The sequence below is a fragment of the Bombus impatiens genome, unplaced genomic scaffold (assembly GCF_000188095.3).
Source record: "Bombus impatiens unplaced genomic scaffold, BIMP_2.2 scf_0478, whole genome shotgun sequence".
In the NCBI taxonomy this organism is placed as follows: Eukaryota; Metazoa; Arthropoda; class Insecta; order Hymenoptera; family Apidae; genus Bombus; species Bombus impatiens.
In genome coordinates, this window is record NT_176897.1 from 1,484,159 (window position 1) to 1,500,924 (window position 16,766).

General features: G+C 48.3%; 1 protein-coding gene across 2 annotated transcripts in view; it reads left to right on the forward strand.

The window, feature by feature from the left end:
- LOC100747292 overlaps window positions 1–16,766 on the forward strand; it is an 89,984-nt gene that overhangs the window by 3,468 nt on the left and 69,750 nt on the right. For both annotated transcript variants that reach the window (XM_033321699.1, XM_012387476.3), the window contains exon 2: window positions 123–552. In XM_033321699.1, the coding sequence (XP_033177590.1) occupies window positions 301–552 (252 nt within the window). In that variant the 5' untranslated portion in view covers window positions 123–300. The remainder of the gene's footprint in view (window positions 1–122; window positions 553–16,766) is intronic.

Sequence of the window (16,766 nt, forward strand, 5' to 3'; positions counted from 1 at the left end):
TGTCGAATCGTACCCGATTCGAAAGACACGCGGATAGCCGGTAGAGTTTGAAAGGCGCGCTTAAAGAATTTATGGTAGAAGGGAAATTAGGGAGGAAACGAATACGGAATGAAATTTTCCAGGAATTCGACGCTCCGGCCGTTACTACGAGGATGAACCTGTACGAGACGCGTTTGCAGCCGTACTTTTCTTAACGTCTCCATCCTGAATCGTGTCACCGAGGGAGGGTACCATCCTGCGAGGTCAAAGCTCGAAGCGCGGATCGACGAACAGGGTGGAGGCGCGATAAACATAAAGAAAATGGGGGTGCCGGATGTAGAGCAGGCTAAGAGACGACTCCAGGATATTCTTAGGAAAGCGCAGAAGCTCGAGATCCCCCCGCAAGAAGTGATCTCGACGCGGACCGCCCAGAAGCTTCTTGCCAGAACGAGGAACGTCCTGGCATGGACGATCTGGATCACCGTTTTTGTCCTGCTGCTCAGCGGCGTGGTCTATGCCCGTTGGCCGACGAGACAAGAAGTCGAGACCATTAGGACTGTCCTTAGGCGAACGGTGAGTCACGCAAATTATTTTCACCCTTCTGATCGCACAGGCTTGTTCGTATCAGCAACTGCGATACGTTCAATAATTTTATACATTTTACGTCCTGGTAGCCGCAGTTAATCGATATATAGTACATATCGATATATAGTAAACCGTAACGTTCGACTCTTAAAAAATATCGTATCGTATTTGCACGCTGTTTTACGACGATGTCACCCGAGCGAGTGTTTGACGTTTAGTCGAACGTTTCCTAGAATTTTTATCTTGTTTTAACGGCTCTAAAAAATTGTCGAGTTAGTAACGTCGGTACGTACAATGTCCTTGTTACCGTGCAACTTTGGAGAATCGATAATCGTTATTTCGACAAAGTCTGGTTAAACGGAGCAATTATAAAATGCGCGTATTCGCGACGATTTGGAGTTTCGGTGGAGCCGAGTTTTTCCAATACGAAAGTAGCTTGTCGGGATGTTGCGTGTATCGAGGACAAGCGTAGGCGCATTGGAAACGAGAGATGAAATTGCATCGGAAAATGAATCGAATTGGTAAGCAATTGGCCCAAGTGAACTCGACGAGGTACGGCGATTCGCATCTAAAATAAAACGCTCGCCTCGACGAACGTGATCGTTGACATGTTCAGAAATAATAAAAAGAACCTCTCTGCCAATCGTCTCGCAATCGTACTCGTAAAATCGTTGGCTAGACGATCGAACGAGTGTCGCGAACGATGATCGCGCATAGATCGATCGATCGTTTTTTATCCCTGAATACCGGTTCGACGAGGATGGTTACTCGATAACGCTATTGTTTCTTGCTTTCTATTTGCGAATCGGAACTTTTCATACTGTCAATTTGGCGAGCCAACGCTAATCGGTTTCGATCTCGTCTAATAAACTACAACCGTGTTACGTTTTACGCGCGTTAGTTGCTTATCGCGGTCAGCTGTTAATTGGGCTAACTATGTCCTTAACGATCGTTGCGTCGTATCGATCGATCCAGAGAAAGCGTTATAAATATTTTTCAATAGCCACGTTAGTCAGATAGATCGGTTGTATCATCGGATCCATAAGCCTGATGGCTCTGTTTGCGATTTCGCTAGCAAATGTACGAGCGAGCGCGACGAATAAGCACAGGCCGTGTTATTAAGCGAGCTTCAAAGTTCACAGGTTGTACCGGCTTGGAAATTAAAACGGAGCGAGTCCAGGGACTAATAAGCGCGCTTGGCGTCCGTCCAAAAACACGGAACAGCGGAGCTCGCTTTTTTCGCGACACCTTATACGCGGATTATTTCGTCAAGTTGATTGTCCCGTGGCGCGCTGGATTTGCAATTCCGTGCCGGAATACTCTGCCTAATAGCGTAACGTCGAATAACCCTCGCTCACCGTGGCTCGTGGGTCAACATCATTGACAGACAACGCCGTCGATGGAGTTGCTACCGAAACGCGTTTCCCCTGTTCTACCTGCTTGACATTCCACCTCCTGGTCCCGACGTCCTCTCGGATTCTTCGATTTCTCCCTCGTCTTCTCTCGCGCGAATTCGCATTAAAAAGTTGGAAAGTTCTTTGTTTTATCGGAGAAGGTTCTCGTTTTACCGGAGAGCGTTCTCTTGCTTTATCGGACAACGTTTCCGTTACTCTAGCGACGTCTGTCCTTTTTCAAATTGTTTGACACGCGTCACAACGTTTTTAGAGATCGAACGACGTTCTTCCATAGATGCTCGCTTAATCTAGATTCCAACTGCGACGGATAAACATCCAACTGCTGACGAATGAAAGTAAAAGATCGATCTACCTCGAGTTCCTGTGTTGCACGAATATCTTTGCTAATTCGCGTAAAAAAGAGTCAGCCGATCGCGATCGAAGAGCACCGATATCCAACACCCAATCGAGTACGCGTAACATTGAGATCGAAATTCAATTTCTTCCTCGCTAACGGTGGCAAAGAAAAAGGTTCGTTACATCGTCGAATAATCGGTATAGCCGAGCCCAGGTTAGTAGCAATTATCGCAATTCGAAGATGTAAAGGCGAGCCGGTTACTCGTATTGGCGACACGTGGTTCGAATGCGATAGTAACCTTTTGTACGGATGGAAATGCTGTTGCGTTCTCGATGAAAGCGGTGTTGGTGTATTTCCACCGAAGGAAACGTTAATCGACGATGACGAAACGAAGGTTCCTTTTGCAGTGGCGCGAGAAGCGATTTCGACGGATCAACCGTGCTACCATAAAAAACAATTTACTCGGTCGATTTGTTTGAAAGCGTACTATAACGCAGTAACCGTTCCTATTTATTCGACATCGCTATGGATTATTAAACGCCTGGAGCGTCGAGGGACGAAAAACGTTTTGCATTGTCACGGTAGTCCGCGATAGGATCGAATCGGCGAAACCTCTCGCTTTCCGCGTTTCATTTCATTTACTTTGGATCAAACAGGTGTCGTGCCGTGGCTAATTTTTCGCCGAATCTAATCGCACGATCGAAAGACGATTTGCCACTCGGCGAATTAATTTATACGTATATCGTGACATCATCCGATACGGAGAAACGGAAACTTTGAAGCTTGTTCCGGAAAACGAAAATCGGCCGAGCGAACCAAGTGGAATCTTTAGGAGGTAATTGGCGAAAGAACGAGTTGCGAGATAAAAACCACGGGAATATTTACGTCGAGGAACGATCGCCGTCACGACGGCGCTTCGAACGTCGTAACGACGCAGAAACTCTGTTACGTTAGCAGCGTGGTTGAAATTAACCGCGAAATTTCTCCCTTCCAAGTACCTTTGGCGAAGCATTTTTTAAACGCGTAGGAAAGTGCGCGTTTAATTCGTTCGAATTAGACGCGGCAGAGACGCGAGGGAAATTCTCGCGGCTGATAGAAGAGGCGGGCAGGGGGGAGGCGGAGGGTGTGGCCAGTGGTCGGGCATTTTGCATTCGGTCGAGCCGAAAATTTACACGGAGCGAACATTATTCGTAAATTTGGCGAGCCGAGACGGGGGTTACTTCAAAAGTAGCTAACGAACCGGGTTCCGACTTACGGACGCTGCGGCTGCCTGCATGGTAATTGCGTTAACTTACTTAATTAGGATCCCGCTCGCTAATCAACTCGAAGTCTCTTTCGAAAGGTTGTTCAGCTTCCGCCCCATAGCTTGCCGCGTTACACCTTTATTTTCGGCAGACCTTTGAAAGGTTAATTTACCATGGTGTCATTTATCAGCCTCTTGTTCTCGCTATTCCGTGTTATTACGCGCTATACCGATATATGGTACGTACGTTGAAACTTTGTAATTTAAACGAATACCACCGGCTCTGGACAGCCTCTATTAATTCATTTTATACGACTCGTGATTCATCGTTATCCTTTCGTTTCTCCGACATTTGTTACGAAGCAGATACTTGTCTCGTGTCTGGTCTATCCGTTTCTTCCGACTCGCAACGATCGCGATCGAATATCTATCCGAGAGACCGGTAAGCCGAAAGCGACGTTCCCCGGGACGATGATATCTCGAGAGGAAATTTATGTTTTCGGTGGAAGAGTAATAACGTTACACACTGCCGTGTTGCAGTTTTCTCCAAGAATAATCTTCCTGTCTTGAAATTTCTTGCCAGCGTTTCGCCGATATCGTATCGTGTATATGTATTTTCCCGTTAAACCGTACGTAGCTGTTCCATGTGTTCCCGTTTCCCATTTTTTCCCTTACGATCATCGATCCGTCGTTGCGTTCCGTTATTTCGCTTCTTCCACTTTTACGCGTCTAACTTTCGAATTTTCTCCTCTTATCGATTCGTCTTCTATCACGTTCCAATGGGAATCGAATGGTTTCTATCGCAGAACCACGAGTATTCGAATTCCCGTTTACAATCTGTCACTGCGTTGCGTATAGCGCGTAACCCGGCAAAAGCTGTTTTCTCGATATTCAACGCGAATAAATCGGTAGATCGCATTTATTTAAATAGCGTAAATCTACGTGATCGTCAAAAGCTGAACGATCGGTCGCATGCGTCGCAACGTCAACGAAGCTTCGAATAATCGCGATCGGGAAAGATCGGCGGACGAAGCGTCTAGGACGGACACAAGGAGCGACAAAAATCTACGTACGTCTAATAAGAAGCGGTAGAGAAGTCATTCGACCGCGACAGAGATCTCCGATCGGTCGGTTAATTAATTCGCTTGTTTCCGGCCGTGCGCGGAACGTCGGTCTCATTATCCGCGAACGCGGATGCTAAATTAATTGTTGCTCGTTCTCGAGGAGTTTGGCCGTGAGGTAAATTCGTGTTTGCCAGTTCCAATCAGCCACTGTTCCGCGTATCGTTTTGTTTGTCGTCGCTCGCTCACGCCCGCCGAGGCAACGCTCCGACTCGGAACTCGAATCTAGACAGAGTAGATTCGCCCCAGTTCTCGAAAGTATAATTTTCCGCGAGGAATCCGCTCGCTTTCTTTCGATTCTGCGGGGACAGAACGTAGTGGAACGGCTTTGAACGCGAGCTTTCAAAGACTCGTGTGCGCGACGACGACGGATCGCGCGTGCGGAATAAGCAGTTTTCCTAAAGTTTCATCGCGCCGTGTTTTTTCTGCTGCTTAGGAGCTACGCTGATATTCCTTTCGGCGCAACCGTCCACTCTCGAAATACTTTGGCGGCAATTGGATTACGTCGTGGAAGGACCAACTTTGCTTTTCGCGAAGCCGGAGCCAAACTATGGCGCGGTCTTCCGATTCGATTTTGCGTTAACGTTGAAATTAATAGAATTCGTTAAAAGCCGTTGAAAGCTTTTCGATATAGAACAACAAACCGGGCACCGTCGAGTTACGTCAGTATTATCGTCTTTGGGGAAGTTTTTACGGAAGAGAGAGGAGCCGATAAAAGCTCGAGTCGCGAACGATCCATCTGCTCGCCACCTCGAAATCGCTATCGATCATGCCGCTACGTAATTATTTTCCAACGTCGACGATTCCATCCATTCTCCTTTGGTTTCTTTTTTTCGAAATCTTCGCGTTCGGATTCAAACTAGCCCGTCACGAGTAAAACGCGGGTCGAGTTGTCGAGTAACTCGAAGCTAGCTGGAGAGGCTGCCAGCTCTCCAAGTGCTCAATTTTCATGGAAATGGCAGGGAAACAGCAGCATCCCCCTTCCCCTTTCGCATATTTTTCCTTCTTTTTGCCTTTTTTCGTCCTTTTTTTTTTTGGCTTTGCTTTCCCCTTCCTTCTCCCGTTGAAACGCGCGCGATGCGACGAATGCGATCGAATATCCACTCGGGCTGTCCCGCTTCCGTCCCCCGTCGTTTCTTCCGTTCGCTCGGCGAGTTTTCATTTGCTCGATTACCATGTGTTGTTTTGTCCGCGAAAAAAGCACAGTCCGAGGACAATTTTCAGGTGGAAAACAGAACGTTCCACGTGTTTTTATCGAAGAAACAGCCGTGTTCGGAGCGACGCGCACAAATACTCGCACAACTCGTTAAATCGCTGTTTTGCGCTTTACCAGTGTTTCGATCGATCTAGAATCTGGAGGGAAATTTCATTCGTGCGAGGAATCGAGTCGATTGGATTCGCGTTCGATCGAGTTGCCTCGAGTTCAGCGAACTTAGTCCAGACGAAAGAGGATGATACGATCACGCGTGTTACAGACTTATTAAGCATCCGCCATCTCTGTACGCGTTTTACTCTCCCACCAACGTTTTTCCTTTCGTCTCGTCAACGCTTCGCCTCCGTCGCATTTGTTCGATTTTCTTCCGTCGTGTATCACTCGGATGGAAAAACTGTCGCGCAACGGAAACGTTTTCTAAACGAGAAACGGAGAGTTGTTTCTTCGAGCGATCGAGTTAAGCGGAGACGCGGCAAGAACGACGTCGATCGCGCTCGCTTTGTTACCCGCGCGTCGAATTCCAACGACTAGTATCGATTCCAAGTCGTCGAACGTTTCGATCGAAGGATGGCTCCGGTTAAATGGAAAATTTAGCGACAATTAGCTCCGAACCTTTTTGCGAAAGAACTCTTTTATCTCATCGCCTCTGTTTCATCTATCCAACACGGATCTGTTAACCATAGTTGGCGGTATTGCGTTTACGTCACGCTTTGAACTTTAATCGAACTTTCTCGCGTGAACCGGAGTCATCTGAGAAGCAGATAAAAGCAGAACGGACCGTTGTATTTTATATAACGTTATTTACTCGCGATCTCTCGGTTGATTTCGCTTTTTCTCCTTCTATAGAGCACTTTGAATAAGAGAAGTTTTTCCTGCACAGTGGCGAGATACGGGGAGACACAGCCAGGTTACGCAATCAGGTTTCTATTGTGTAAGGTCACGGACGAGACCCGTGATCGCGTAACGCTCGCTCGTAAATTTCCTGCAGGAACAGCTTCCTAGCAGAGAAAATCTCTGTCCTAAGAAAACGTTCCTCTAACCAGAGAGTACGATGGCAACGTTGCTGTCTCCTCGCGCGTTCGTTCCGGCCCACCCGCTTTATTATACGGTGCGAACGTTTCTTTCGATTAGGTAATTCGGTTAACGACAGGCCTGTCGCGTGAATTTTCTTTTTCCATTCGCCGAACGTGCGGAATTTTTTCGCGTCGCGAAAATTCTTCATTTCGGAAAATAACGGAAAAAAAACCGAACGACCAACCGATCTCCACCAAGGAATCGCTGCCGGCGACAAAAAAATTGCATCGCGTGGAATCATTTTTGCCGGTGATCGCGCAGTTGTGCAGTTGCGCAGTTGCGCAACTATCGCGACCGACCACGAGTGAAACATTTTTCAACGCGCTTCGTTAATTCTCGGATTTCACAAAGCTGTTTTGAACTCTGACCAACGCGCGAATGTACAACGAACGTGGCGGTGCTTTGTTCGCTTTCTTCTGCCCCTTTTCCCTTTCTTTTTTCCATCTTTTCATTCGCCGAATACGATGGGAACCAAAAATGGTCGACCGTCACGGAAAGAGAGGAAACGTTCCTACAGCGACCGCTCGTTTTTCATCGTTGCTCCCGCCGCGTTCATCGTCGCAAGATGTTATTCTTTCGTTTCGCCGCGTATTCCCGGTAATTGTTACATTTGCGTTGTGATAAATCGCAGCTGTCGCCAACTCCGGGCAACAACGGTGCCGCCCTAGGGATTTTATCTCTCGTGCGACGCGCACGGAAAATGTAAACGTTGCACGATGCTCGGCGAACGTTCTTCTTCCGCGTAGCTTCGTCTCGTCTAGTCCCGTTCCTTCGTTCGCTTCGATGCCGCGGCCAACGATCCAGCAAATCGAGGCGAATTCGAATTAACGGTCATCCGAGGACGCTGAAAATGACCACGACGTACGAATCGATTTCAAGAGAAGAGTTACTGGTGTCGCGATGTTGGGAACGAGGGAAGCGGAAAATTCCAAAGCAGTGGACAACGACAGCGCTTGGATCGGAAGGACGGCCAATTGTAAGGATGGAAAAAGAGGAGGAAGCGGTTAAAATATGGACGTTAAGGCGAAACTATCGTAAATCGTCGGGGAACGTGGTTGAGTCGAGTGGAGGCGGAGGAAGAAAAGACGGAGAAGAAGAGGCGAAAGAACATGCTCGCAGCAGTTTAGTTGATTCTCTGATCACGAATTCAATTCTCGCTCGAGTTTTTGCTCCTTCTCGCGTTACGTTTCAATTAAACGCGAAACGAAGCTGACTGTCCCGGGCGGAGCGTTGGCGTGGCGCGACTGGCGAAATTAGGTTTTCGCTGGAAGCGACGGTTTCGCGTCCCACCGATCGCGGTTATCGCGCCGAGCAATGCCGAGCGCCGCGTCACGTTTCTACGCGTCGAGTAGCATCTGCGATTATTTACGTCGCGTGACGTATCGCTGCAGAGAAAGCCCGTGCATTTGCCGCGAGTTCCGTGATTGCGCACAATGCGCACAATACGCCACGGACGCCGTTATCGCGTTGCAGTTTATAGTTGCTAGCGTTACCGTTGCTGGTTGCTAGTCGCCACGCGGCCCGTCCGACCACCGACCAACCGTCCGATCCTTTCCCCTTGCGCCGTTTAATTTTCTCCATTACCGGCCTCGCTTCTAGCATGCATCGCGATCCTCGCGCTCCACCCGCTCGTTCCCTTCTTTTCATTTTATCTGTATCAACGCGGATCTAATGGAAATCGAGTTTCTACACGGTCGACCTCGCCGGTTTATATTCGATGGGTTGACCGCGGAATCTCGAGCGGAAGGATCTTAAAGTCCAACGTTCCTATTAGATAGCTTTGTAATAGCAAAAACAAAGAAAAAAGGGTGGTGTACGCTTGGTCTATCATACATTTAAGTTCGAGTTTTCTCGGAATAGTACAAGTTGTAAATTGAAGGTATAAACTGAGAATCGTAAGAGTGCTGGGAAAAGGGAAAGAGAGAGAGAGAGTGTGTGTGTAAGTAAGTAAGAGTGCATGCCTTGGTGACGAAAAGCTAAATGAGTAAAGGAGTGGGAGAAGGGTGCGAGAGTCGAGGGTCAGCATTTTTTGACCTGGGAAGACAGACGTTGTGAGCCGAGTGCGAGAACAAGACGTACGACGATATTGTAGTCAGTTTTCGCATCGGGTATTGCTTGTTAAAATAAAACTAAACTTCACTTCAAATAGAACAATCCTTTCTTGTCCTTACTCTGGACTATTTGAGATACTACAGCTCTTTTACCCCAATATATTCCTATTATACGAAACGTTTTGAAATTCGATTAGCATCGTCGCGCGACGCTCGTCTATCGTCGTTATACTGGACGAGTTTGAAACGAATTTGACAAATATACAGGGTGGTTGGTAACTGGTGGTACAAGCGGAAAGGGGGTGATTCTACGCGAAAAAAGAAGTCGAAGATATAGAATAAAAATTTTCCGTTCGAGGCTTTGTTTTCGAGAAAATCGACTTTAAACTTTCGCTCGGTATGCGTGCACTTTTACACGTCTCGTTGTAACGGATCTCACTGTAGATCGTTGTCTCGATGGAAAAATTAAAAAAAAAATTTTTATTCTACATTTTCGACTTCTTCCTTCGCGTAGAATCACCCCCTTTCCGCTTGTACCACCAGTTACCAACCACCCTGTATATTTGTCAAATTCGTTTCAAACTCGTCCAGTATAACGACGATAGACGAGCGTCGCGCGACGATGCTAATCGAATTTCAAAACGTTTCGTATAATAGGAATATATTGGGGTAAAAGAGCTGTAGTATCTCAAATAGTCCAGAGTAAGGACAAACTACAAGATATTCGATACAAATATCAGCTATCCGTATACGTGTACGCATGTACGTATTATATATGTGGCAGAGTGGCGTATTTTGCGACACTCTGTACAGGACAGCTCGACGAAGAATCTTAGAGCGGAATAGCCACATAGCGGGACGGTGGTGAAAGGCAAACTCGGCGCGCAGGCAATTTTTGAGCGAACAAGCGACGTTTCATTCTGATTTTCCGCGTTTCGCGAAATTTCAGCGCTGCACCTCGTCGACGAAGCGCCGCTCGGCTAATTTTCTCATTAGGAAGTTCCCTCTGCATTTAAATAAGACACCGGTGCCTCTCTTCCAGTTCGAACGGAAAACGCGCGGGGCTACGTGTTTCGGGGAAATATTTATGCATGGCGGTGTGAATAGTTGCCCGTTTCAAGGAAAACTTGTAAATTTACGTCTACAATTTCGCCGGCTCGCGAAAATTAACGCGTACCGCGCGCCGAATTAGCTTTTTACTCGATTACGCCGGGAAACGTCGAATCTACGCCCCGAAGAAGAAATTCCGACGAACCTCGCGTGGAATAACGGATAACCGGGTAAACCTCTAAATCACCCTTTTAACCGGAATCTTGGCCAAGGAGCAGCCACCGGTTTCGCGAATTTCGTGCGTCGCGATTGAAATAGGTTAGCGAGCCCGGAGTTAGAGACAAGAGTCTAAGAGGAATACGACTGATTAACGGGGGCGAATAGCCAGAAATTTCAATTAGGACCGTCCAAGCTTTACCCGATTGTCGTTCAAACTGGCAAACTTTGCCACGTCGATAAAGTTCGTACGTTGGCCGAAACGATGGGCAAACGGTGAAAAGCTACACCGGCCAGCGTATTATTCATATACAGCCAGAACCGTTTTACCTGTGAATCGCAGACTGGTTTCTCGCGTAACTGGAAATCGGCCGATCGATCGATCGAGGCCGAGTCGATCGATCGAGATGACAAACGCTTTGGACGCCGATGTACGAACGACCGCAGTGTCGGGATGTACTTGGGCAGTTTGAAAAAGCGTCGAGGCGACAAAGCTTGCAAACGCGACCTCGAATTAATTACCGGTACGTCCAAGTTGACAGTTAGATGGGTCAAAGTTACCGAATATCGATGCAACCTATAAAGCAATCGTCGAATGGTTTTGCCGCGGTGCAACGATTGCAATTCATAGGTGTGCACCGGTATTGGATCGTTTAATGGACAGACGGCGCGAGCACGGGCAGGCCAGCGATTTTCGAACGAACGGGTAACCGCCGGAAACGAAAGAAATTGATAAACTTAACCGGCAGCCGTGTAACGCGGTGAAACGACCGCGAGGATAACGGGTCTCGGATCTCTGTCGAACGAACGTCGATGCTAGACCAGGTACGCAAAAATCGCCTACGTCGGATCATCGGTCGACGAAACGCTGCCTGTTTGCCAAGCCTACTCGTTCCGTTCGTTTGTTTCTGGTTTGCGGTGAAACATTCGGATAACCCTGATTACCGAGTCACTGGCAATCATTCCGAGCTGTTTGCTCGGCAGTTTTCCCCTCCGCGAATAGCTTCGCCAAACCGAATCGAGCCAAATGAAACCAAACTAAACCATCGTTGGTTGCCCCGGAAAAGGAGGTCAATGCGACACGAGCACGCCTATGAAATCGCACGACGTCGCCCCGTTTCCCATATCTCCCCCGTATCACCTCTAGGGTCTTTACAACGAACCCGTCAAGTTGGGCTATAATTGGGCTGCTTTACGACACGGACGCGAGAATCTGTCGTTCTTCTTAATTTTTAATTTTTACCAATATTCTACTTTTTACTATATTTTCTCGTCGAAGCCGGAGATCGAGAAATTACTTTGTTACTTTCATCGAATTCTACGTCTATCCTAGCTAGCCACTAGCTTTTCCTAAAACCTTTAACTCGATATATCGGTATATCGATGATGGACACTGAATTTTCCCTCGGGGCTGACGCTCACTTTCGCCGTACTTGGAGGCGATTTGATGGGTAGATGCTCGTGAATTAAGAAACCGTCCGAGGGGATAAGACCGCCATCGTTTCGTCGATCGGATCAACGCGCGCGTTTCGATATTTCTTCCAAAGACGCCAACATTTTTTAACGAATTCAACGATGTCCGCTCCGCGTTAATTCGCAGCCAATGTCACTTATTTTCCTCGACTAAATCGGAAAGCAGAGTGGTTTTTTTTAGAATGGAAGAAGCGATGTTAGAGGAGCTCGAGCGTCGAGCATCGTTTGAGAGGGACTCGCGCGGTTCTTTCCACCTGGTTAACTTTCGCCCCTCGTATCACGGCTTTTCGCTCGCCAAAACTTCACGCTCGTCTCCTTCGCTCTTTTTTTCTTGCCGGTTCTGGAATCGGTCGACTAGCCCCTCGTAAAATCCTTCGCGCGAAATGCGTAAAACGACTGGAAAATGTCTGCTCGTATTGTTCGAACGTCGAACGGTTTTCGATACCTCCGCGTCTCGCGCTTACCTATTCTACTTCGCACCGACTGTATCTGACACGGGCTGACCCACTGACGAAGTCGACTCCCGTCAATTACCAGTAGTTCTGCCTCCGTCCCTACTTTGGCCGATATACGCGCATCCTTACCACCAGACTGCGGATATCGATGCAAATTCGTATTTTTACAAAGTAAAAGAATCTTTACGTTCTTAAATTTCTCGCGAATACATAAAAATCCACCGATTGTTTATCACGAAACATTCGCCAACTTTCTTATCCAAATTTGAATGTAGGTTTCTCAGCTGTAATCGGTATTTGTGCGATCAACCGTATTGCGTTTTCAGGCCGAATAAATCTGCTGCTGCTCGTGGAACATTACTCGACCGAGGGCAGATTCGAAGGTGCGAGACGTGGCCGCGTAAACACGGAGAACGCATTGTCGAGAAACTCGATGTAACGACTAAACTGCAATTTGTCGGAGCGCTTAATCGCGACTGCCTTCCACGTTCCAGATTTTACGATCCGTTGCCAAAATTTTGCCAACTAAGGTGCAACGTCGAACGAAAGACGGACGTAACGCGATTAATTAGCGGACGTCGCGTACGAAATTGCACGGTACAGGTACGCACGGTTGCGCATTTGCGAACGTGCGCGTGGTTATCGGTCACTATACCGTGTAATTTCGACACGAGTACGCTTCTGTTCCGTTTCGCGCATGCACCGACGCGTTAACTCACGGAGCATTCCTCCGCAACCGTCTTAATTGCTTCAAGATTCTTGCGCGGCGCGCAACTATGAAAGGAATTCACGATTCCGGAAAGACGCCAGAACGATAATCAGCTGTATACCCTTGGCGCTGCCACGACTCTCGCGATTTCAATTCTCGTATTCACCACGCGTTCGTAATTCATATTTCGTCTTCGAATTCGGATCGTCGATCCAAGTTTCCGACGGACGACGAAGAATTGCGAAATAATTTCAGGTTAAACGCAACCATAGGACCGAAACTTCGAATAAGAGCGCGAAGCGCGTTCGACGTTCAAGTTGCGTTGCTTTCAAACCCGAATGTTACGCGTTTTATCGCGTGAACGAAGGATAAGTCGACGTTGGTGGAGACGTCGACGAGCGATTTTCATGCGGCAGGATCGCAAACCGCCACTTGGAACCACGAACGTTATTTTAAATACCGATTGACAGAGACAGGCGTGAGAGGGAATAGCGGGCCGATCAACAGGCTAAGTGGTAGGCAGGTTCGTAACGAAGCCGACCACGATCATGCATGTAAATTACACACGCGAGTTCGCCGTCTTCTGGCGCGGTCTCAGAAAATGCCCCATCCGATCCACGCTCCTGCCTTTTGTTCGCGAGCTCTCCGCGTTTTCCCACGATTCTACGGAGAGAGGGTGGCTTTTGCTTTTCGCCATCGAGTCGAAGACACGGCGAGACCGCGCGATTCCGTAAACCGCGCCGAGTTACGAGTTCGCCGCGGAAACGTTCGTTCCGTCGTAATCACAGATCGTATCTTAAACCATACATTGGAATTTAAATCGGCGCTTACGCCGGCTCGAAAGCTCATCGGAAATACAAAGGAACGCGCGAGTTATGCGTTATAGCGTTGCGAGAGCCATTTCGCTAGCGCATCTCCCCGGAGAAAATGGAGAGCACGAAGAACCAAGTGGAATGGAGTTTACGGGTGTTGGGCGATTTATGGTCACGCGTCGTACGTTCGCATACGCGTGTATCGCGTTTCCCGTAAAAACGAGGTTGACACGTTTCTCTTTCCCCTTTTTTATCGCGTCTCCTCGCTGCTCGCTACTAAATAATCCAGTTTAGTTACCGCCGTGGTATTTTTCTTTTCCGCGACCGTGACGCGCGATGTACCTCGAAGCCACCTTCTGCCGCCGCTTCCGTAACCCGTGGCCCGCGAGTTCTTTCTCGAGGTTGCCGCAACAAATTACCTTGTCACGATAGAAAAGATAATTTAAAGTCGCGATAATACGAAACGCACGAGCGATTACACGGTGGCAATTAGTTGGCTCACGGCAGCGGTAATCGACCGGCCGTTTGCCCTCACCGAGTCGATTAATTCGAGAAACAGCAAGATCGATCTCGTTTTCGCTTACTGGCATTCTTTCGGCTCGTTCGGCTGATATTTGTCTCCGGGGAAAGCGAAAACTGTACGGACGGTAACGCGCATGATAAACGACGAGTTAGACCTTTATGGGACACGGAGGGATTTACGCGGACGTTAGAGATGGATACGTCCGACTACCGTCGCATCGTTTTCTAGCGCGTTACTTCAACGCGCGTCCGCGAAGCCTTTGCGCCTATATTTACATTAACGTTTTACGTTTGCCCGATACGCTTCGATATAGATCGGGTTATCTCTCGGTCGAACAGCTCCATCGATCGCGGCTACTCGAAACCATCCGTACAGCCGACCCAATGACGTTTTCAAGCGTCGAGCGTGACGATCGAGGCTCGGCAAATAATTTATCCCTGCTCGTTCGACGACACGATCGATTTACTTTTTCGCTTCTGGCGAGAGGAGATTGCGTTCGCGCGTGTATTCACATCGAAGTGAGAATCGAGGGGAGTTTGTCACGAATACGAACGAATTGGTCACGGGGGTGCAGCAGGCCTGACGAATACACCGTCGTCGACAAATAATCCGCCACTCGACGATGGTAACTGTCGGACAGGAACAATCGACGAGGCTGCGTACCTCGATTCCTCCGCGTTCTCTGCGACGTCGTACGACCGATATACGTCGGTTCGCGTATAGATACACTCGCCAGTAGCGGTAACGCCGACTCTCGGCTTTTCGCGATAGTCCGTATTTCGCCTTAGATGTATATATACACGAGTTAAGCGCCTTTACCACCGTAACGATAAAGGCTACTTAACATTTATTCGCGTTGCTTGTACCAAGCTTCTCCGACATCTCGTTATCGTGACGTTTGCACGGTAGTCACGATAAAATACAGCTCGGTAGAGAGATAACGATCCACGGGCCGTTTGGATGTTTGGATAAAATATGAGGATCGGATAGCGCGAAGTCGATGCAATTTAGGGGTATGGGTGCGTAGTTTGCCCGAGCAACGCCAGTCGAACACGCGCTTGTATATATGATAAACAACTGGAACGCGTGACGCACGCGAAATTCAAAATTCATTTAGCTCGTGAAGCGCGTCGGTATGTCGATACGCGAGGCGTGGAGTTTCTCGCGTGCATCGCTGCACATTTATGCAGAGCGTGCAACGAGACAAACTGAACTCCCTCGGTTGCCTGCCTCCCTGCCTCCCTACCTGCCTGCCTGCCTGCCTGCCTGCCTGCCTGCCTGCCTGCCTGCCTGCCTGCCTGCCGTTGGCTACATGCCGTCACTATATATGAATACGTACCGACGTTCATTCGATTTCAGCCTCCTAAACGGGCAAGTCGCTTCGTACGCGCCCTTCCGACATTTATACGACCTAACAAGCTCCACTTCCGATACTTTCCTCTTTCAGCTTCTACCGATTGCGCTTTTATTCCGGCTCTTTTTTTTTGGCACGGTTCTAACACACCGTCGAGTATACGCACGTCGCCTTATATTTCTCGCAAACGGACCACGAAGCACTCGTAAAGCGCGTAAATAACTTGCGACGGTAGAGTAGATGCGGAAAATGCGTGAAAATAGAAATATACCGAATACGGTTACGATTACGGTTCGTTCGAAGCGCGTTAACGTTCAAGATATACGAGTTCGAGCATGGAAAGTACATCGAGTATGCGTGTTTCGTTGGCGAAGCATACTTTACCCGTACAAGGATATTCCATTTTGCCACTGATCAAAAAAATTACGAGAAATTTGTCGCCGTGTTTCAAGAGCGTTATTTTTCTACCTGAAGCGCGTAAGCAAAGACTCGACTCGACTTTTATAAAACGATTTGTCGCGCGAGTCGTCGACGATGTAAGCAACGTCGCCGCTTAATCTTCTCTCTCGAGCGATTCGACGAACCGAGCAACGTTTTGTTATAATCGCGTGGGAAACGGACGAGAAGCCCAGGGATTATTAAACGGCGACGCATTAGAGGCAGGCAAAGTGACCACGAGCACGCAACGGTCAAAGCAACGTTCGTTAGTGCTCGCACCTGTTCGCACACTATCGAGTCATTTTCATCGAAGCAACGACCAACTCGGAGCGATCGATCGTCGACAGGAAATTGTAGTTTCTTTTCTTTGCCACGTGTCTGATGCGATAGTCTCGTCGAGAGGCGGATAAGGGGCTGCCGACATTGTCAGAGAATATGCTCCGCTTCGATTCAGATCGCGCCGTTTCACGATGATTCGCGAGTTTCGCGTACTTTGCTCGAAATCGACCGAGCTTTATCGAGGATCCGGATCAGAAGCGAAAGCACCGACCACGACGGCGAAAGAATCGATGAATCGTTCGATCTGCCAATGTGTAAACGCGATCATAAAACTTTGGATCGGTAGGCGTGGATCAGATATTTCGAGATTTACGTGGATTTACGAGCGTCCGTCTGTGTGCGTATGCACGTACATAGCGCATGGTCGCGCGACGAATCG